This window comes from Plutella xylostella, chromosome 15 (assembly GCF_932276165.1).
Source record: "Plutella xylostella chromosome 15, ilPluXylo3.1, whole genome shotgun sequence".
NCBI lineage: Eukaryota > Metazoa > Arthropoda > Insecta > Lepidoptera > Plutellidae > Plutella > Plutella xylostella.
The window spans coordinates 9,711,832-9,735,240 of record NC_063995.1 but is presented as its reverse complement, the minus strand read 5'-3'; the positions used below and the strand labels follow the sequence as shown (position 1 = coordinate 9,735,240).

Genomic DNA, 23,409 nt, shown 5'->3' with positions numbered 1-23,409 from the left:
ATCTTCCGAGTTAAACGTACCTACGTGTTGAAGAACCCAGAATATGGCAATGATCTTTCGTTGTGCTTGTGTGTGTGTGTGTGTGTGTGTGTAGTTACCTGCTGCGCTATCCGGGCGAGGTTGTCGGCGGTGGCGCGGCCGGTCTGCTCCAGCATGCCGCGCAGCACCCCCCGCTCTGTCTGCAGCAGCCGGTGCGGGTGGTCGAACTCGACCTTCTGGCCCGCGTCCATCACCAGCACCTACAGAGTAGAGAGAGTATAGAGATGTGAATGATTAATCTGAGTGCTTTAACAAGCTAAGAAGGACGTGATTTGTTATTAGTGACCTGAGATCTTTAATGGTTTGTCAATAGTTGATTGGCATTGGGCAGTCTCAATCGATCACTATCACATAACGCGGTTTAAAGAGCACGTAACATTAGTCCAGACACAGACCATGTTGAACCTCAAGTCTGTGCTCCCAGGCATATTAAATTACTGAACATTATTGGCTTCTAGACCATTTACTAGAATTTAAATAAAGAGCATAAATTTACAAGACTTCACAACATAATGCAGCAGAAGAAATTGTACCTTATCTGAATCCATGACGGTGTGCAATCGGTGGGCGATGGTGAGTACGGTGCACTCTGCGAATTTGCTCCTTATCGTCTTCTGGATGAGGAAGTCCGTCCTGAAAAAAACATAAACTAAACGTTAGAATTTATGACGCCTCTTGACAGAGAATCGCGTATTCTACCGCGGATAAAAATATCCAATACATCCATTTAGCTTATTTCGCTTTTACCGCCCTTTAACGGCAGTATTCAGATCTAAGTAAGATAGGTCGCTAATCCCGCTTCCACCGCCATCTATCGCCAGTAAGTTACTAGGTTATCCCTCTAATTCCGCCTCCACCGCCATCTGCCGGCAGCGGGCGGCGGTGGGCAGCAGCACGCTACTCACTGCGGGTCGACGTTGGCGGTGGCCTCGTCCAGCACGAGCAGGCGGCTGCGGCGCACGATGGCGCGCGCGAGGCACACCAGCTGCCGCTGCCCCACGGAGAAGTTGCTGCCCCCTCCGCCGCGGGGCGAGTGTGGCCCTTACAGGGGGCTTGTTGTAGCTACGTTTCAGCCATTTGTAGCTACATTTTAGCCATTTTAGCTACATTTTAGCCATTTAACAATGTAATCCGCCATCTATCGGCAGTATACGGAACTAAGTTACTAGGGTAGGTCGCTAATCCCGCTTTTAATTCCATCTATCATATTCAGCTTCTACCGCCATCTAACGGCAGTATTCGGAACTAAGTTACTAGGTTAGGTCGCTTATTTAGCTTTTACTGCCATCTCGCAGTATTCGGAACTAAGTTACTAGGATAGGTAGGTAATTCTGCTTATAACGCCATCTATCATATTCAGCTTCTACCGCCATCTAACGGCAGTATTCGGAAATAAGTTACTAGGTTAGGTCGCTAATTTAGCTCCTACCGCCATCTATCGCCAGTATCCGTAACTAAGTTACTAGGTTAGCTCGCTAATTTCAATTAAACCGCCATCTATCGGTACTAAGTTACTAGGTAACCTCGCTAATTCCGCTCCCACCGCCATCTATCGGAACTAAGTTACTATGTTATCTCGCTAATTCCACCTCCACCGCCATCTGCCGGCAGTGGGCGGCGGCGGGCAGCAGCACGCTACTCACTGCGGGTCGACGTTGGCGGTGGCCTCGTCCAGCACGAGCAGGCGGCTGCGGCGCACGATGGCGCGCGCGAGGCACACCAGCTGCCGCTGCCCCACGGAGAAGTTGCTGCCCCCTCCGCCGCGGGGCGAGTGTGGCCCTTACAGGTGGCTTGTTGTAGCTACGTTTCAGCCATTTCACAGTGTAATCTAGCTTTTTACCGCCATCTATCGACAGTATTCGGAACTAAGTTACTAGGTTAGGTAGGTAATTCCGCTTATAACGCCATCTATCATAGATAGATAGATAGATAGATAGATAATTCTTTATTGCACACACAAACATAAATTACACAAGGAAATGTACAATATAGACGGTACAAATGGCGGCCTTATTACTAAGAGTAATTTCTTCCAGACTACCTCGGAGGAGAGAAACTATACAAGAAAAGGGGAAAGTGCAAAAAAATTACAAACAGAACATATAACAAGGAGAAAATTACAAATGTATATACCTAATCTATACCTAGTAATAGGTAATATATCATGTTCAGCTAATTTAGCTTCTACCGCCATCTAACGGCAGTATACGGAACTAATTTACTAGGTTAGGTCGCTTATTCAGCTTTTACCGCCATCTCGCAGTATTCGAACTAAGTTACTAGATTAGGTCGCTAATTCCTCTTTTAACGCCATCTATCATATTCAGCTAATTTAGCTTCTACCGCCATTTATCGACAGTATCCTGAACTAAATAACTATATTAGGTCGCTAATTCCGCTTTTAACGCCATCTATCCTATTCAGCTAATTTAGCTTCTACCGCCATTTATCGGAACTAAATTACTTGGTTAGGACGCTAATTTCACTTCTACCGCCATCTATCGACAGTAAGTTACTAGGTCAGCTCGCTAATTCCGCCCCCACCGCCATCTGCCGGCAGCCGGCGGCGGTGGGCAGCAGCGCGCTACTCACTGCGGGTCGACGTTGGCGGTGGCCTCGTCCAGCACGAGCAGACGGCTGCGGCGCTCGAGTGTGGCCCTTACAGGGGGCTTGTTGTAGCTACGTTTCAGCCATTTCAGGAGGTAGTCATTGACAGCTTCTAGTAGCTTCTACCGCCATCTATCGGCAGTATTCGGAACTAAGTTACTAGGTTAGGTCACTAATTCCGCTTCTACCGTCATCTATCACATTCAGCTAATTTAGCTTCTACCGCCATCTATCGGCAGTATTCGGAACTAAGTTACTAGGTTAGGTCGCTAATTCCGCTCTTACCGCCATCTATCATATTCAGCTAATTTAGCTTCTACCGCCATCTAACGGCAGTATTCGGAAGTAAGTTACTAGATTAGGTTGCTTATTTAGCTTTTACCCCCTTTTATAGCAGTATTCGAACTAAGTTACTAAGTTAGGTCGCTAATTTCGCTTTCACCGCCATCTATCAGTATAAGTTACTAGGTCATCTCACTAATTCCGCTTCCACCGCCATCTATCGGCACTAAGTTACTAGGTTATCTCTCTAATTCCGCTCCCACCGCCATCTGCCGGCAGTGGGCGGCGGCGGGCAGCAGCACGCTACTCACTGCGGGTCGACGTTGGCGGTGGCCTCGCCCAGCACTAGCAGGCGGCTGCGGCGCACGATGGCGCGCGCGAGGCACACCAGCTGCCGCTGCCCCACGGAGAAGTTGCCGCCCCCTCCGCCGTGGGGCGAGTGTGGCCCTTACAGGTGGCTTGTTGTAGCTACGTTTCAGCCATTTGTAGCTACATTTTAGCCATCTTAGCTACATTTTAGCCATCTTACAATGTAATCTAGCTTTTTACCGCCATCTATCGGCAGTATTCGGAACTAAGTGACTAGGTAAGGTCGCTAATTCCGCTTTCAACGCCATCTGTAATATACTTTTACCGCCATCTCGAAGTTTTCGGAACTAAGTTACTAGGTTAGGGCGCTAATTTCGCTTTTACCGTCATCCCGCAGTATTCGGAACTAAGTAACTAGTTAGGTCGGGAATTCCGCCATCTAACGGCAGTATTCGGAAGTAAGTTACTAGGTTATTTATTACGCTTTTTCCTCTTTAACCGCCATCTCACAATATAAGTTACTAGGTTAAGTCACTAATTCCGCTCCCACCGCCATCTGCCGGCAGTGGGCGGCGGTGGGCAGCAGCTCGCTACTCACTGCGGGTCGACGTTGGCGGTGGCCTCGTCCAGCACGAGCAGGCGGCTGCGGCGCACGATGGCGCGCGCGAGGCACACCAGCTGCCGCTGCCCCACGGAGAAGTTGCTGCCCCCTTCGGCCATGCGGGAGGATAGGCCGGCCGCGAGTTCGCTCACGGCCTCTTTGAGTTCCACCTATGTAGGACAGATTTGGGTTGAATGGAAGAGTTCATAACGACATAATCAACGTTCTAACATTTATAGACGTTTTTGTACAATTACGTGTGCCCGAAAAATTTATCAGGAAAAACAGGATTATTTAGCCCTCAATATGACTGTTTCTCCCTACGAAAGTTTGGTCCACAAACTTCGTAATCTAATAGCACAAGAATTTTTTGTTCACCATAATATTATAATACCACGTCGCTTCAACCAAATCGTGCACTATCAACTACCAACCTCTTCCAGCGCCTTCCAAAGCACAGTGTCGGGGTACTCGTCGAAGGGGTCCAGGTTGTGCCGCATGGTGCCCGAGAACAGCACCGGCTCCTGTGAGCAAGAACGGAATAAATTGTGATTAACTCTTTATGAAATAATATCTAGAAATAATAATATCAAATATCACACCCATAGTAACAGAGCATAAGTCAAAACTCATAAATCATCCAAAGCCCTTAATTTTTGAGTTGATACTACAAAAAAAAGTGGTTTCTTTACTTCCAAGAATGCATGCAAATTATAGCAAGCCACGTGAAAAGAACGTGGCTGCAAAACTTATGGCACTGAAAATCTATCCAATTTCATAATATGCATAGCAAAAACTTTTAACATGCTTTGAAATAAAATCCCCATGCTAATAAATAAGCAGGACGGTGGCCAGAGCGGTTGCTGAGGACAGGGCGGCGTGGCGCACGCTTGTAAAGGCCCTCTTACCACTGGGGTACTTTAGGACAGCAACAAACAAATAATAATTATATTGGCATATTCCCACCTGTGGTATGATGGAGATCTGGCTGCGCAGCTCGTGCAGCCCCAGGGTGGACGTCTCGCGGCCGTCGATGATGATCTCGCCCTCTATCGTTGCTAGCCTGGAAGTTTTTATTCAATCGTTTAACCATTTAGCCTATTATTTCTAAAATGAATAAAGGACTGCATTCGCGCATCGTGTGATGGTTTGAAGTTATGATTTTCCACAGTCATACCTACTATTGAGACCAGAAATACGTACGACTCCTTTAATTCATGCTATCAGTGACCAATAAATAGGAATGTTATAAATATGACATCGAAACGAAAATCTCTCAAAGGCAGTACAATTTTAGAGTAATAAGGCGTAGTTATAGGACAATCTTAATTATTCTTATTTTAACTACAGGTATACTGTTACAAGAAACGCATGAGACTTAACAAGAAACCCTAACCCAGTCTTACCTGAACAGCGCATTAATCAAGCTCGACTTCCCAGCGCCGGTCCTGCCCACAATGCCGACCTTCTCCTTCGGCTCAATAACCAGCGTCAGGTCCTTCAACACAGGTCCTTCATCCATGTTGTAGTAGAGCGACATGTGGCGGAATTCCACCCGCCCCTCTTCAGGCCAGCCGGGCGGCGGCTTGTGCTCGGGGGCGGATGTTAGGGGAGGTTCGGACTCGATGTGCGAGTATTCTTCTATCCTGTTGGTGGGGTGTTCAGGTTAGATAAGTATGCATTGGAGAGATATTATGTCGTGATAATGTAAGATAAGGGGCTATTCAACAAAAGAAAGTGCATACACCTGTGTCTTTAGGCCATCAACGATGTGCAGCACAGGTCAGAGTGGGGCCCCATTGGTGCGTTGCGTAGCGTCATTCCAAAGGAACGGCCATAAAAACTGTATAGTGGAGACAACGTTTCTATGACGCAACGCACTGGCGCAACGCACCAATGTGGGCTCGCCGTAGCAGGGAGAGGCGGTAATAACTTAGTATCAGAGGGAACGCACGCCGTTTCGAGGGATGGCTAGCGAACAAGATGTGAACATCGGAGTCAATTTGTTATTTTGCTTGAACTTCACGACTTCTTCCAGTAAAGGATAATGTACATTTCCCCTCACCTCTCGACGCTGGTCATTTGGTTCTCGAGCTCGGTGGACTGGCGCATGCCCCACTGGAACATGCCGGTGAGGCCCATCGCCTGCGTGATGGCCAGCCCGACGTTGCCGCCGAATTCATCTGGGAATAATTACAGTTATAGGTTAATTTTTACAGGTTGTTGTAAACATAGTGTATAGTGAGTCGAAATGGATTGCGTGGTAATCCACTAAATTATGATAAATTGGTTATTAAGAGATTTTGTACTAATTAACAATTAACCGAATACTTACATAGTGCTCATCGCCCGACATACCGAAAAATATACAATACAGCATACCTCATATTGATAACTCATTGATAACTCATTATAGATCCGTCACGTTAACATCAGCTCCGCGGAAAAAAATCCAAAAAATTGGTATTTTTTTGAGCTACGCGCATAAAAGTGTTGTGTTTAGTTTTTATAGTGTGTGACTCACACGGACTACTGTTGGCAAGGAAATTCCTGGAAGAACTTCGGAGATACGGTACCTACAATTTGGTCAGTCCACAGAACCTTCTCCCAGTATACCACCAGCTTCCAGGTATTTATCTCCTATTATTTTGGAAAACCTCCATCTGGTACAGCAAGCATTTTGAAAATTGGATGGTCAATATCAGCGCTGCAGGGGTCCAAAGTGTCCTAAGAACTCTTAGTACGGCCTGATATCAAGACAAATCTCGACGCGAGGAGGTATTACGTACGTGACATATCACATCTAGGTCACACATTCCAACACGCATACCAAGATTCATATTGCTGCTACTTGCGAACAGCGACATCATCAACTGTCATAGGTGATATTATAAAATAATAAAAAGATTATTGATGTCACCCGTCTCAATTGTGGACCCCCTTCAATAATCACCCCACGAAAATAATTGATCACAACACCAACCACAAGGCGATTGCCTTGCGCGAACGACTTCTGGACTACTCGGTGAAGCCAACAATATCTGGCATAGGAAGAAATTAGTATAACTTATAGATATAGCTTATACTGTATAACATAATATAGTATTGTATCATTATATAGCCGTGTATTAAACACATTATTATTATTATTATATAGCATGTTTATTGATTAATAATTAATAACAATATTAGTATTGTCTTGGGCATTTTAGTAAAGATTTATCAGCATTGTAAAATTAATAGTTAACGACTCTTGAATTTTTCTTATAAATTGTTTTTCTATAAACTTTTGCAAAAGTACCTAAATATAAAATGTCGTCTAAATCAGCTTGCGATTCCGTTCCCAATGTACGAACCACCCAACGGCAACGATCTCTGCGCGAAATGGTACTTACCAAAGAAACATCAACTAGAACAACTAAGGCAGAGAGGATGGGACCACCGGAAAGAGCCGTAAAAACATCGAAGACAAAATCTGAAGCCAGTGTGAGCGCTTCCGTCCCAGAGGTTCCGGAAAGGAGGAAGCGGAAGTCGCCATCGCCTCCAACCGCCACAGAAGTACAAGTAGACAGCCAGTCGGAGGCCACGTCTTCAGTTCGGGAGCAGGAGTCGGCGACCGCCTCCGTGGTAGCAAAGGTTATAAACTGGGAGCAGTGCAACCTATCCCCTCCCAGGGAAATCCTCTCCGATAATGAGTCCGAAGCATCCAGCTTCGATCTCGCCGTATCCAACGTAAGCTCTAAGGGGCGGCCCAGCATGCTCTTCGCCCCCAGCGGCAAACGCAAGGGAGTAGAGATGGACGTGGCAACGAAGCTGGCAAATGAAATGCTACAAAAGGGGAAGGAAGCACTCGAGCAGGCCTGCAAGATAAAGCGAGAGCACAAGACCACTGCATTGGAAAGTCTCGCTGGTCTGTATGAGATTGTGCTGTCCCTTTCGGATTCAAGATCGCGACACAGGTGCAACCTGGAGAAAGAGCGGTCGAGGCATGCTACCGAACTGATGAGGGTGGAAAGAGCACACACCAAACACCTTAATGAGCTCAACAAACAACTCGCTGGGGAACTGGGACTTGCCAGAAAAGACCTGGCCGCCAACCTGGCGGAAACCAAGGCGATCAGAGACTGGCAAGGATATGAGACTCAAGAGCCACACAGGCTCATAAAGGAGACGGCCGAGGCTATAGCAGACCTTAAACAGCGTCTGAAAATGCTGAACGACGCCGTAGCCACACAAACGGGCCACACAACATCAAACGAGCCCCTACTGAGGGATCACGCCATCATAAAAACCGGCGTGGAAACGATTAAAAACCAGGTGGATGAGCTACGGCGGGATGTGCACAAGGAAGCTGAGAAGGCTTCTGAAATTCATGGCCTCAACATAAAAATGGTCGGTATTCTGGAGTCTCAGCCGCCCAATGAAATCAAGCCTGACAACTGCGAAATGGGCAAAGTCCTAGAAATCCTCAGCAAAATAGACTCTAAGAGGATTCCCGAGTCCCTCCCGCAGCCCGTCACTGTCGACCTCAAAGAGCAGTTCCAGCCCATCACGGAAACGCTTGAGGCCGTCAAGTCCGAGCTCCGCACAATGAGAGAAGAGAAGCTGAGGATACCACCACCATCCCTCAGCCTCGAGGCTGAAATGTGCCTTGCGGAGGGTGAAAAAAGGGCCAAAAAGACCTACGCTAAAGTCGCCGCACTACCCCCTCCACCACCAAGACCAAACCACACTCTCATAATATCGTCCAGTGATCAAAACCAGACCGGGGACAATTTAATTGACCGGATAGCGGTCGCACTGGACACCAAGAAAACGGGAGCCAAGGTGGACAGAATTAGAAAGGCCAAAAACCAAAAAGTGGTCCTAAGCTGTGGAACAAGCGAGGATCTGAACCTCATCCACAAAAGGGTCCAAATGGACAAAGGCCTAAGGGTACAGGTGGCAAAGGCAGGGAATCCTTTAATTATAATAAAAGATGTCCTCAAGGTCCACACTGACGCAGAGATTGTGGAGCACCTCCTGGCGCAGAATAAGCAACTGCTCCAAGGCCAAGACCTCAAAGAATGCACTATGAAGGTGCGATACAGGAAAAAGGCACGCAACACCCATGAATGCCACCCGGTCCTGGAAGTTTCCCCGCTCGCCCACAAAAGGCTTATAGAGGCAGGGAAAGTCTACATAGGTCTTCAAATGAGACCTGTGGCAGACCAATCCCCTCTCGTGCAATGCACGAAATGTCTCGGTTTCGGCCATACAAAGGCGATCTGTAGGGAAACAGAGGACCTCTGCAGCCATTGTGGAGGTAAACACACATGGGAGAAATGTCAGGTGCGACTGGACAGACTCCCGCCCACGTGCAAAAACTGCTCAGCGTCAGCCCATGGGGAGAGGAACGACCTGTCGCACAACGCGTTCAGTAGTGAGTGTCCCGAAAGAACAAAATGGGATGCTATAGCACGGTCGCTGTTAGAATGTAAACAAAAGCACAGACCACTATTTTGTCTGATGACAGATGACGTTAGTTTTTTGACAGTTGTCAATGTCACTTGCTCTCTAACCTCTTGTGAAGCTTACTTGTGTTTTATTTTGGAAAAATAAATATTGCCGTAAATCGAATTAATCCTGGTCTTATTTACCCAAAAACCAACAGGTTATGGGCCCAGGACAGTTTCCGCGCATTAATAAGTAAATATTTCGTGCGAATAGGATTTATTTTCAGATATTTGTATAACCGGCATATAAGGTAACCTCAAAAGGTAAAACATGGCCGGCTCCGCTAACAATGTTGGGATTCCAATTGATAAGCTCAAAGGCATGGAAGACTATAATAATTGGAAGTTCATGATGCGCATGTTATTGTTGCATGAAGATATGTATGAGTGCGTAGAATCAGAATCTGGATGCAAAGATGACAAGAAGAACAAAAAGGCTTTAGCCAAAATATGTCTCTCAGTAAGTTCATCTGCATTGAACCACGTTCGGAATGCGGAAACGCCATACCAAGCATGGACTAATTTACAGAAGGCCTATGAGGACAAAGGTCTGAGCAGACGGCTGGGTCTGTTAAGATCTCTGTTTGGAGTCAAGTTGAAGGAGGTGGGTGGTATGGAGAGCTACATTTCACGAATCACAGAACTTGCACAGCAATTAAAGGACATTGATTCACCCTTGGACGATGAATTTATAGCAATAATCATGTTGAGTGGTCTCACATGTGATTACGACCCTCTGATCATGGCCTTGGAGAACACAAGTGGAAAATTATCTTCAGAAACTGTGAAGGCAAAGCTATTACAAGAAAATCAAAGGCGTGATGACAAGTCAGAGCATTCTGAGGTCACTGCCTTAGTCGCAAGAAAGGTGTATAAATGTTTTAAGTGCAAGAAGCCAGGACATTTTAAGAAGGATTGTCCTAAGAATACTTCGGGGAAAACGTCACAAGCGAGTAGTGGGTCATATTGCAAGGACAAAGCTTTATTGACCGCTCTATCAGTGAAAGTGCAGGATAATTCTTGGTATATTGATTCCGGAGCCACAAACCATATGTGTAACAACAGTGAATTAATGAGTGAATTAGTCATGGACAATCCTCGGGAAATAAATGTGGCAAATGGTGATAAACTTTTTACCAAAGGGTGCGGTAATATAAAGATTGGTTTAAAGAACTCTATAGTAAGGACAATAAGCAATGTATTTTTTGTGCCCAATCTAACTACAAATCTATTATCAGTTAGTGAACTCGCAAGAAAAGGTTACACTGTTACTTTTGACTTGAAATGTTGTAAAATTTATGATGGTAGTGAAGTGTTAGCTACAGCATCATATTCAAATGGTATTTATCGACTTGATACCAATGAGAAGTTCATGTTTAGTAGGGAGGAGTCAGAAATTGCCATGAATTTGTCTTGTACAGGTTCAAGTACAGGGTTAAGTACCCCTCATGAGTTCCAGGATGCGGAATGTGAGAGTGCAGTTGATGTGTCTCCAACTGCGGCCCCAGCAGTGACACAACAGGTATGGCATAAGCGACTCGGTCACCTCAATGCAAGAAGCATGAATCTCATGAAGAATGGAATGGTTACAGGTATGAATTATTCTAATACTGTATTTAGTAACTGTGTTGCATGCATAAGGGGTAAGCAAGCGAGGCTACCGTTTCCGAAGAAGTGTATGAATAGGTCACAGGAAATTTTAGGCCTAGTACACGCGGATGTATGTGGACCAATGGAGGAATCTTCACATAGTGGTGCTCGGTACTTCGTAACTTTCATTGATGACTGTTCGAGAAAAACTTACATTTATTTTCTGAAACGGAAAGATGAAGTTTTTGAGAAGTTTAAGTTATTCAAGGCATTAGTTGAAAATGAAACAAGCCAAAAGATTAAGGTTTTAAGGAGTGATAATGGTGGAGAATTCATTAATCATTCTTTCCAGGATTATCTGACGACTTGTGGGATCAAACACCAGACTACAGTGCCATACTGTAGCCCTCAGAATGGCGTTGCTGAACGGGCTAACCGTACAATCATGGAGAAGGCTCGTTGCATGCTTGAAGATTCTGGCTTGGGTAAAAAGTACTGGGCGGAAGCAGTCAACACGGCGGTCTACCTTAAGAATCGCTCACCAACACAGGCAGTTATGGGAACAGTTCCTGAGGAGAAATGGTCAAACAAAAAGGTAGATATAAAACATCTTAGAATATTTGGATGTGAGGCCTATGCTTTAGTAACAAACCGTCAGAAGTTAGATCCAAAGAGTGAAAAGTATATTTTTGTTGGATACTGCGAAAATACTAAAGGATATCGATTAGTGGATCCTCTGTGTCCTCAAAAATGCATAAAGGCAAAGCATGTGATCTTCTTAGAAGATTCATTTTCTAAAAAGGGTATGTCACATGATGATAATAAAGAAAATAACACTACTATATTTTCTGTAAGTCAGTCTAATGACTGTGATGCTACCAAAGACTCTGAACCAGTAACATCCCCTGAAAAGTGTAGACCAACAAATCGTCGTCGATTAACGATATTTGATTTAACTGAGTCACCAGACTCTTCTGAGGATTATAGAACAGGAAATTCGTCCGATGAAACTTATGTTCCAGGCTCCTCCGACTATGATTCTGAAGACTCACAAGGCGAGACAACTGAAGGTATGCAGTCTGCCGAATGTGCTCAGCTGGCAGGGGTAATGAACAAAGATGCTGATGTTCCTGAGACAGTACAAGAGGCTTTGGAGGGCAGTGAAGGTGATCAATGGAAGGCAGCAATGATAGATGAGTACAATTCGTTTCTGGATAATCAATGCTGGAGCCTTGTTGACTTACCTGAGGGGAAAAAGACTGTAAAGTGTAAATGGGTGTTTACTAAGAAAAGAGGGCTTAATGGAGAATTAATTAAATATAAAGCCAGACTTGTGGCAAAAGGATACACTCAAAAGTACGGTATTGATTATACAGAAACTTTCTCCCCAGTAGTGAGGTACTCGTCGATTAGAGTATTATTAGCACTGGCTGCTCAGTTTGACATGAGCATAGAGCATTTAGATGTAAAAACGGCATTTCTCAATGGTGATCTGTCGGAGACCGTGTTCATGGAACAGCCGGAGCAATTTGTTTCAAAAGAAAATGAAAATAAGGTTTGTAAATTAAATAAAGCTGTTTATGGGCTTAAACAGGCAGCTAAATCCTGGTATGAAAAAATAAACAAGGTGTTAACGGACAAGTTAGCATTCAGAAAACTATCATCGGAGCCTTGTGTATTTATTCATGGTCAGGAGCATGAGTTAATCATCATAGCTTTGTACGTTGATGATATTATCCTTTTTTCATCAAAGGCCTCTCAGCTTAAGAAGGATGATATAAAGAAGCAACTCATGAATGAGTTTGAGATGAAGGATTTAGGTCCAGCAAGTCAAGTTCTAGGTATGAGAATTATCAATAAAGATGGGAAGATCACATTGGATCAGACAGCCTACATAAAAAGGATTTTAGAAAGGTTTAATATGACTGATTGTAAGCCTGTATCTACTCCTATGGAAAGTGGGTTGAAATTGCATAAGGAAGAAAACTCTAACTGTAATTATGACTATAGGAATCTCATTGGATGTTTGATGTATTTGGCAGTTTGTTCGAGACCTGATATTGCTTATACTGTTAGTTACCTCAGTCAATTTAACAATTGTTACTCGGACACTCATTGGAAAGCTGCTAAGAGGGTGCTCAGATATTTAAAGGGTACGTATAATTATTGTCTTATTTTTGAAAAAGGTGACATGAAAATAACTGGGTACGCAGATGCTGATTGGGCTGCAGATGAGGTCGATCGACGTTCCTACACAGGGTATGTTTTCACTTTAGGAAAATCTGTTGTATCATGGGAAAGTCGAAAACAAAGAACCGTCGCTCTGTCTAGTACAGAAGCTGAATACATGGCAATTTCTGACGCCTCCAAGGAAGGTTTATTTTTGCGTACATTTTTGTATGAATGTACTGGTAAATATTATAACATTAATTTAAATAATGATAACCAGTCTGCACAGAAACTATGTACAAGTGCAACTTATCATGCAAGGTCTAAGCATATAGATGTGAGGCACCATTTTGTTAAAGATTTAGTTGGTTCAAAAATTGTTATTTTAAACTATGTACCTACTGTAGATATGTTTGCGGATGTGCTAACTAAATCATTGTCAAAGGAAAAACATGAAAAACTGATCTCTTTGTTTTTCTAAGTAGGTATAACTTGTTTGTTTTGTAATTAATTCTATATGAACCTTGTATAATTTTATGTTATAATTATAATGCTTATACTTGCAAAGTATTTTAGATTTTGTTAGACATACTAGGTAGGTAGATACTTGAAGTATTGTTTAAGGGTAGGTGTTTTGTTTAAGGGTAGGTGTTAGAATGTAAACAAAAGCACAGACCACTATTTTGTCTGATGACAGATGACGTTAGTTTTTTGACAGTTGTCAATGTCACTTGCTCTCTAACCTCTTGTGAAGCTTACTTGTGTTTTATTTTGGAAAAATAAATATTGCCGTAAATCGAATTAATCCTGGTCTTATTTACCCAAAAACCAACAGTCGCGAATCTCTTACTGCTAAAGGCTCCACACAGATGCATAAATCATCCCCCCAAAGTTCGGACCAATACAACAACAATTTAAAAATGATCCAGGCAAATCTTCACAGGTCCAAACTGGCAACCACGGAACTATACCAGGTGGCGAAGGCGACGAATGTTTCAATAGCCCTTGTTCAAGAACCTTACGTGGGTAAACATGGCTATATGAAACAACAACCAGGAACACGCCTTATCCAGTGTACCCTTAACCGACAAAAACCAGTAAAGGCAGCCATCATCGTCTTCGGTGACCAGCTGGAGGTAATCCACGACCCACAGTTGGTCACGGAAACCGAGGCAGCAGCCATGGTGATCGGGGGGGGCACAAAACTGGGCCTGGTATCAGTCTACTTTGAGGGGGATCAGGAAATAGATCCGTATATTCAGAGGACAAAGACATTCTGTGGCAAATTGAACACGCGGAACCTTATTGTAGCAGGCGACGTTAATGCATGGAGTCACTGGTGGGGTAGCGTCTCGGAAAATGACAGAGGAGCGGCATACAGCTCATTCCTAACAGAAATGGACCTCCATATTCTCAACACAGGAGACACACCAACCTTCGAAACCTACAGAAATGGAAAAATCTGCAAAAGCAGGGTAGATGTTACCGCCTGCAGTACGTCCCTTCTGGGTAAGATCGAGGAGTGGAAAGTCGACGCAAATCTCATAACTTCAGACCACAATGCTATCACTTTCGCAATGCGCACGGGAAAGGCACTAGAACATCTCAAGCCAATCACAACGCGTATCTATAACACCAGAAAGGCGAACTGGTCGAAATTTGCGTCAAAACTGAAACTGCTCCTAGTTGAGAAAAACATTACAATTTCCTCTGTTAAAGAGTGTGATAACCCAGAAGATCTTGAAAAGATGATCTCAGCGTATACTGAAGCCATCCATGCAGCCTGCGAAAAAACCATCCCAACCGCAGGAAAATGGAACGGGGAACTCAAGCCCCCATGGTGGTCAAAGTCGCTTGAAGATCTAAAAAAAGATGTTCTGAGGAAAAAAAGGAGAATAAGGAATGCTGCTGCTTCCAGAATGCCTCACGTCATAGAAGAGTATCAAAAAGCCAAAGTAGAGTACTCCGAGCAAGCCGAGAAAGCCCAAACACAAAGTTGGAAGGAGTTCTGTACGACTCAGGAAAAAGAAAGCATGTGGGACAAAATCTACAGGGTCATAAAGAAAACCTCCGGCAAGCAGGAAGACATGCTTCTAAGAGACCCTGCGGGCAACACGTTATCCCCCCAAGAGTCGGCGGAACTCCTAGCCAAGACATTCTACCCAGATGACTCCGTAAGCACCGACCAACTATTCCATGCGGAACTGAGAGAAAAAACAAAGAACATACCTCAGGATCTTAAAGATGACGATCCACCATTTACTGCCGCAGAAATAGACCTCGTGCTACAAGCAATGAACGCAAAAAAAGCCCCCGGATCCGATGGCTTCACTGCCGATATCTGTGGCGCAGCCATTCAGTGCGATAGGGAGGTGTTCATGGCGATAGCCAATAAGTGCTTATCGTTTAAACATTTCCCATCCCAATGGAAAACGGCCCACGTGGTTATCTTGCGGAAAGCTGGCAAAGAGGACTATACACACCCAAAATCCTACAGACCAATAGGGTTACTCTCAGTTCTCGGAAAAATTGTTGAAAAACTAATGGTCAGTCGCCTCCAGTGGCATATCTTCCCGACGCTTAACATAAAACAGTACGGCTTCATGCCTCAGAGAGGAACCGAGGACGCCCTCTATGACCTCGTAGAACACCTAAGAGAGGGAATAAACAGTAAAAACATCGTCATTCTCATCTCCCTGGACATAGAGGGTGCTTTCGACAACGCATGGTGGCCCGCTTTAAAACATCAACTGACAAAGAAAAGGTGCCCACGAAATCTGTACGAGATGGTATGCTCTTATCTCAGTGACCGAAAAATCAAGGTCAATTACGCTCGTGCAGCATGTGAGAAGGGAACCACTAAAGGATGTGTCCAAGGCTCCATAGGAGGACCGACGTTCTGGAACATCATACTCGACTCACTGCTACACAAACTAGAGGCTGAGGGAGTGTATTGCCAAGCTTTCGCAGATGATGTGGCCCTTGTCTTCACAGGTCAAGCAGTAAACACCCTAGAGGAGTCAGCGAACAAAGTACTAAATGGAATAGTGGAATGGGGAACTCGGAACAAACTCAACTTCGCACCGCATAAGACCAACGCGATGCTACTAACAAAGAAGATGAAGTACGATCTACCCCAACTATCCATGGCTGGCACAAAAATTAATCTCGTAGAGGAAATAAAACTGCTGGGCCTCATCATAGACCGCAGGTTAACTTTTAAAGCTCATATTACCGCTCAGTGTAAAAAGGCAGCGGATATTTACAAACAGCTAGCGCGAGCGGCGAAAGTAACCTGGGGACAATATACATCGCAGTAGTGGAGCCCATCATGACATACGCCGCAAGCGTCTGGTCGGAAGCCGTTGAACTGGAAATGAACAAAAAACAACTGTTCTCGCTGCAAAGAGGTTTCGCGCAGAAAATATGCAAAGCCTACCGAACAGTGTCGCTCACATCTGCACTGGCACTATCGGGATTGCTGCCTCTCGATCTCAGAATACAGGAGGCAGCAAATCTGTACAAATCCAAAAAACTTTTGTCAACCGACTACCTCCCGCCAGGCAAAGAGCTCGAACGGAAAGTAGGGTACCTGGACTTACCACATCCGTCCACACTTACCTCTACCAACTACGAGTTCTTTGAAAACACCAACCCGTTGCAAACCGGTTCCCAAATCTTCACGGATGGAAGCAAGATAGAGGGAAAAGTCGGCGCCGCCCTAAGTTGGTGGGAGGATGGAAAAGAAAAACTGTCCGAGACTTTTGGTCTCCACCCGTCGTGCACGGTCTTCCAATCGGAACTTTATGCCCTTCACAGGGCAACAAGACTGGTGAGCTCTAGTACGGATAACAAAGTGAACATCTTGAGCGACTCGAGATCATCACTCGATCTGCTCCGAAATCCGAAACTGAGCCACCCCCTGGCAAGAAGCATAAAGGAAAACATTGCGAGGGTCGTGTGCGAGGGCAGGGAGATAAAAATGTTCTGGCTGAGGGCACACATTGGAACTGCCGGGAACGAAAGAGCCGATGAGCTCGCCAAAACGGCAGCTCTACAAAGCACCTCCCACGACTATGACAAAGTCCCCCTGTCCTATGTCAGGAAAAAGATCAGAGAGGAATCGGTCCGGAAATGGCAAGACCGATATGCGACATCCAGTACAGGAGCAGTCACGCGTAAATTCTTACCGGATGTCAACCAAGCTTACCGGATTACGCGAAGTGCCAAACTGACCCCTGCTCACGTACAAATGCTGACTGGACATGGGGGGATGGGAGAGTATTTGTACAGATTTAAACTCAAAGAAAGCCCAGAATGTGAATGCGACCCCAACATCATTGAATCGGTCTGGCATATAATTCTCGACTGCCCCCGTTTCCTTGCTGCAAGACAAGATCTGGAGACATTGATAGACAGGAATTTGGTGGAGTCAGAATTAAAAGATATTCTGGCAGACACCAAGCATAGACCTCATTTTCTATCTTATTCAGATCGTGTCTTCAGAGTAGCAGCCAGGAGAAACAGCACCATACCCCGCCCCGACCCGCAATCAATACCAGTATATCAAGCCTCAGTCACAACCATCACAGCACCACCACAAGCAACTCCTAAAGAAACAGCAACACATCAGCTGTTGGATTGTGGAGAAAAAGGAGAAGCTAGACTAAGACTCCGAAGCGGGGCTCTGTTCATGGACGGAAGCAGTGAAAGACTCGGCATCAGCTTCTGTATCTCAGGGGCGCGAAAGAGCGTGGCCATATCACCCGGCCTAGCCTCTCTCCTAAATGGGAGCACATCGAAGGCTACCATGAAGCGTAAAGCCTACGACGCATTGCCAGTAACCCTAGTGGGAAATCAGCCCTGCAGACTAGTGCGATGGCGTAACAAGACCATCGCACTATTCGAGTGGGCCGACGACACCCCGTTCGTTCAGGCATGCTCATGGCTCAGTAAGCTTGGAGAGATAGCGCTAGACAGTAACGTCCCCAGGATAATAAGCGTAGACGCAATGGTGATCGAGTATAGGAAAGGCGAAATTGTTGACCAGCTGGGTTGCCTAAAAGCCTCAAAACATCATGAAATAGTGGTGTACGAGGACAGAGGCGAAGATCTAAGCTTTCTCAAAGGTCATATACTTGCGAGGGGCATTGACAACTGCCACCAACAAGCCGAATACTTGGTCACCGGATCTGAACGCCTACAGGAGAGGATGACCGCTGGGGCTGTCGCCGCTTCAGAACAACGGAACATGGAAAGAAGGATGCACAATTTAACATCGCAAGGGCGTGTCCAAGGGTTCCTCCAGGCTTTTAAAGCAGCTGCCTCAAGCCTTATAGGAAAACCACAGAGGACACCCGAGAGGCGCCAAATCTCCAGAGAACCTAAAACTGGAAAAAGGCTTGCCCAGAGGAAAATTACTCGAGCGGATATGGGCCAGGTGGTCCCACCGAAGCTGAAAACAGCTACCACCTCAAACGACCATCTAGAGAATGCCGCCATCGAATTTATGGCAATTACAACCGCCACAAAGCAGGTAAATCTCTTGTCCTGCAAAACGATCATGCAGACCTACAGGCAAGAGAACGAAAGCCGGCTAAAAGTTTTACTCGAGGAGGCCGAAGCCTGCATATACGATAACAGTAGTTGCCAAGTCCTCAGAGGCAAAATGACTGGAGCGTATATGGCGGCTTATAGCGAGGAATGCGGATTCGTGCCCTGGGAACGCAACATCCCGAAACTCACTCTCCCACACAACAACCAAATGGTGGTCGTAGCTCAGTGTACCAGGATTATGCTAGAGGACAAAATCCTAGCAAAAGCGGAAACCATTAACGCTACCTGGAATAGCTGGACGATGCCCACCATCGCTTGGGTGAACGGGGTACCTGGATGTGGGAAGACAACCTGGGTGGTAAATAACTTCGATGTGAGCAAAGACACCATTATCACCACGACAACTGAGGCGGCCGTCGATATACGAAACAGGCTAGCGCATAGGATCGGGGACATGGTTAGAACTAGGGTACGTACGATGGCATCAGTCCTAGTAAACGGCTTTAGAGAACATGTCGGATGCCAACGCCTGATAATTGACGAGGCCCTGATGAACCATTTCGGGGCAATCGTAATTGCCGCCCGCCTGTCCCGTGCCAGTGATATTGCTCTAATCGGAGACATCAACCAGCTACCGTACATAGACAGAGAGAACCTATTCGAACTAAGGTACAGTCGCCCAACACTGGTAGCAAACATCACCCAGGAGCTGTTGTGCTCATACAGAAACCCCATGGATGTTGCATACGCCCTAAGAGAAGTATACTCAGGCATATACGCAGCCACAACGCGTATCCAATCCCTGCAGCTGAAAAGGTTTACAGACGCAGCAATTCCAAAATCCCAAACCAACACTCTATTCCTGACGCATACACAGGAAGAAAAAGAGACCCTGACCAGCCAAGGGTTTGGAGAAGGAACGGGATCACGCGTCTTAACCATACACGAAGCACAGGGATTGACGTACGAATCCGTCATTATAATAAAAACAAAAGATAAAATAAAGTTGCACGATAGCATACCTCACGCAGTAGTGGCGCTGTCGAGGCACACCTCCGCCTGCACCTACTATGCGGATGACACCGAGGACGCTATCGGCAACCTCGCTAAAACGGCAATAACAGCACCGAAGAAACGGATCCTCGAGTACAACCTAAAGATGGCAATAAAAAATCGGGACAAAGAGGTCGTTGCCCAGCAATCAAGGCTTTTGGCAACGCAAAATGGAGCGGAATAGGAGAATTTTGATTTTAATTTTATATTGACGGCCAAACCGTATTGCATGTATTTTATAGTTTTGTTATGTATAGTATATAGCATGTATTGTATAGTTTTGATATGTAGGTATTGTATAGTATATCATGAATTAATATTATCTGTATAAGAACTAACCAATAAAATTAAGATAGTTTTAAGAACACTGTCACACATTAACACCAGGCAAAACAACAGCGATGACAAAAGGAGTGTGTGGCCACTGACAGGCGTCTGTTAAGTTCTCTGAAGACAGCTGACACTGGCCCTACCCTTCAAATGTTTGTTGCCATTATAATTGTAAGTGTGACTGTGTGAAACAAAGAAAAAAAAAAAAAAAAAAAAAAAACAAGAAATGCACAACTGGGGGTTTTTAGTCGGTTAAAGGCCGACACTACCTGGGTCCCCTTCCCAGGTGTCTGTGTAGATTTTCCTCCAGGAGTGCAAAAAAAAAAAAAAAAAAATATTAATAATATATAGGTATATATATATAAAAGATAAAATATATATATAATAAGCTTCCACATTGAGTAGTGAGTAGTTAAAAGATGAAGACAAAAAACAACCAAACTCTCACAATATATTGATCTCTCAAAAAGGCACGGACATAAAGTCTGTGGAGTGATAATAAAATCTTTAAAAAAAAAAAAAAAAAAAAAATACAGCATACCAGACCAAAATCAAGCGTCGCTTGCTCTCGAGGCCGTGTGATTTGAGCAAGATTTTTGTCACGTCTTGTTTGGCACGTCTTGCGCCCCTTGCAAGGTATGCTGGAGAGGTTATACATTCTACGGATGAATTATTGATGACGTAACTAGGAGTTGAAATGAACATCCTGTATGTACACGTCTCGTGTGTATATATGTTCGTACCTGTGTCCATGACGAGGAAGCTGAGCGTGACGATGGCGATGTAGATGACGCACACTAAGTCCAGCCAGAAGCCGAACGCGCGGGAGCTCGCGATGAATAGGAACCTGGATGTAAATAGGATTTTATGTAAAGCAAGAAGTGTCTGAAAGTGATATTGTACGCCGAAAGAAGTTCGAAATTATTGACGGATGACGATGTTATTATGTAGTTGTAGTTTGGTGTGTGCTGGTGCTGGACACCGAATAAAGAATTTTTATCTTTATCTTTATCTTTATCTTTATCTTTAGTTAAATTATGAGATAAGAATGGAGAGCGTGGTACACCCTCAAACCCGCTGGTCCGACAATTTCAAACAGGTAGCTGATTGTAATCGTGTGATAAAGGCGAGACGATTTTATTTGCAGTGCTCCTTGGAAGATGCCTATGTTCAACACTGTACATAAGAACATTGGCTTATAAATAATGATAATCTGCCAAGAGGATATGACAGAGGATAGGGTAAAATGGCGTGACATGACGCACAAAGCCTATGCAGGCTAGGAAAAGGAAAAAGAAGAATTTTACCAAGCGGAGCTGTGCAAGTCCTGGTGGTTGTCGAACTCTCGTATCAGCGCCTCCTGAGCGCCGAACGCGCGGATCGTGGTGATGCCCTGGAGGGTCGCGTTCAGGTGAGAGAACACCGGACTGCGAGCTGGAAGTAAACCACTTTTGTTATATTCTAAAAAACAAAAAGTAATTGCATGAATAATTTGGGATAGTATAAAATCTATGAGACTAGTATCTCTACAGCTTCACAAAGTTGCCTACGAATACGACGCGGAGGAACACTACCTACGAGTATAAAATACACTGGAGGGTTTTAGGCGCTGTGGCCTTCATAATATACTAAGGCATTTACTCGTTATGACTGCAACTAAACATTACGTGATTGTAGGATCAACAGTGTAGGTACTATGATATTTATATGATAATAGAGTAAAGTGCATGATACTGAACCATTTACCTACTAAACATAAATAAATGACACAAATGAATTACCAATCCGGTGATAACTTACTTACACCCTCGAGGCGCTTGATGCTGCGCGAGGAAGAGAGATAGAAGATGCGCAGGCCGTAGAATATGAGCGCGATGGCCATCGTCGGTAGTAGCAGCCAGTAGTTGACTACCGCTACTACTATGACGATACCGATGAGCGCTAGACCGATCTGCGGGGGGGAATATAACGAATAAGTTTATAGAAGGTGTTGCAAACAGGGCTAATGTGAGTCGAAACCAAGGCTACTCCGTCAGTCAATGGTAATAGAATCGGCCTATCATTGATTTAAAGCGTTTGCTCTAAGACACAGTTTTTATCTCGTTTATGTTGTTTTTTTGGCTCACTCTCACCTAGTCAGCTACCCTGACTGACATAATTTTCAATCACGAAAGTCTGCACACTATTCTCAAAGCGAACCATCTTACTGCGAAAATTTACACGCTATTCTAAAACCATTGCATCATACCTGCAACACATCCAGCAACGCCGACGGCAACACCTCGTCCACAGCGCCCATGTCCTTAGAGAATCTATTCAGGATCCGTCCAGAGGGGTTAGCATGGAAGAACTTCATCGGAGCCCGTGTTATAGAGGAGAACATGTTGTTGTGCAGACGGGTCGACGCTCGCATCGCCATAGAGAAGAACATGAAGGAGCGGAGCAGGGAGATGACGACTAGCGCGATTATCATGCCTGTTGGGGGAAGATAAATGTTAGTAATAATAATAACTTTAAAAACCGGCCAAGTGCGAGTCGGGCTCGCGCACAAAGGGTTCCGTAGCTTAAATCAACCTATCTCAAAAACTATAAGAGATACTTTGATCAAACCAAAAATCGTTGAAAGAGTTAATTAGCATGCATCACCTCTATTTTTTTTAGAATTTTATACCCCGTAGTTATAAAAATAGAGGGGGGGGGGACATACTTTTTACGACTTTGAGAGCTGATATCTCAAAAACCGTTCACTTTAAGAAAAATGTTTTTTAGAAAACTTTATATCATTTTAAAAGACCTTTCCATTGATACCCCACACGGGTATGTACATCGAAAAAAAAAATTTCATCCCTCAGTTACATGTATGGGGGGCCCCACCCCCAATTCTTTTTTTTACTATTTAGTGTCATATTTTTGTAGCGGTTCATACAACACATATTCCCATCAAATTTCATCACTGTAGTACTTATAGTTTCCGAGTAAATCGGCTGTGACAGACGGACAGACGGACAGACGGACATGACGAAACTATAAGGGTTCCGTTTTTGCCATTTTGGCTACGGAACCCTAAAAATGACATGGAAAGCCTTCTAAGGGACTCAAGGCAGACAAAAAGACGGTAATGGTCAAGTAGTGGTTGTATCAGGAAGGCTGAAGACACTTTTGTGACGCTAGAAAGTTCTTTAGGAGAGAAGTGGTCCAGCAATGACACTTTTTGGTTACTGATGATACGTACAGTGTCATGACGACCTTCCTTGAAAATCTGAACGAGTATATATTCGTAGCACTTCTGTTTCGATGCATAATCAAAAATATTTTTTAGCAAATACAGCAGATTAGTCGTATAAATTATAGATAGATAAAGAATCAGTCTTCTTAAAC

The 23,409-nt window shown here is 44.6% G+C and overlaps 1 protein-coding gene across 1 annotated transcript in view; it reads right to left on the bottom strand.

Annotated features, from left to right (window-relative positions):
* Positions 1-23,409, bottom strand: part of LOC105391726 (ATP-binding cassette sub-family C member 4) — a 58,108-nt gene that overhangs the window by 1,475 nt on the left and 33,224 nt on the right. The window contains exons 17-27 of the mRNA XM_048626087.1: positions 22,280-22,506; positions 21,832-21,982; positions 21,339-21,465; positions 20,775-20,878; positions 5,904-6,021; positions 5,245-5,484; positions 4,805-4,901; positions 4,273-4,362; positions 3,836-4,008; positions 573-672; positions 99-239 (exon numbers count right to left, since the gene is read on the bottom strand). Of these exons, the coding sequence (XP_048482044.1) occupies positions 99-239; positions 573-672; positions 3,836-4,008; positions 4,273-4,362; positions 4,805-4,901; positions 5,245-5,484; positions 5,904-6,021; positions 20,775-20,878; positions 21,339-21,465; positions 21,832-21,982; positions 22,280-22,506 (1,568 nt within the window). The remainder of the gene's footprint in view (positions 1-98; positions 240-572; positions 673-3,835; positions 4,009-4,272; positions 4,363-4,804; positions 4,902-5,244; positions 5,485-5,903; positions 6,022-20,774; positions 20,879-21,338; positions 21,466-21,831; positions 21,983-22,279; positions 22,507-23,409) is intronic.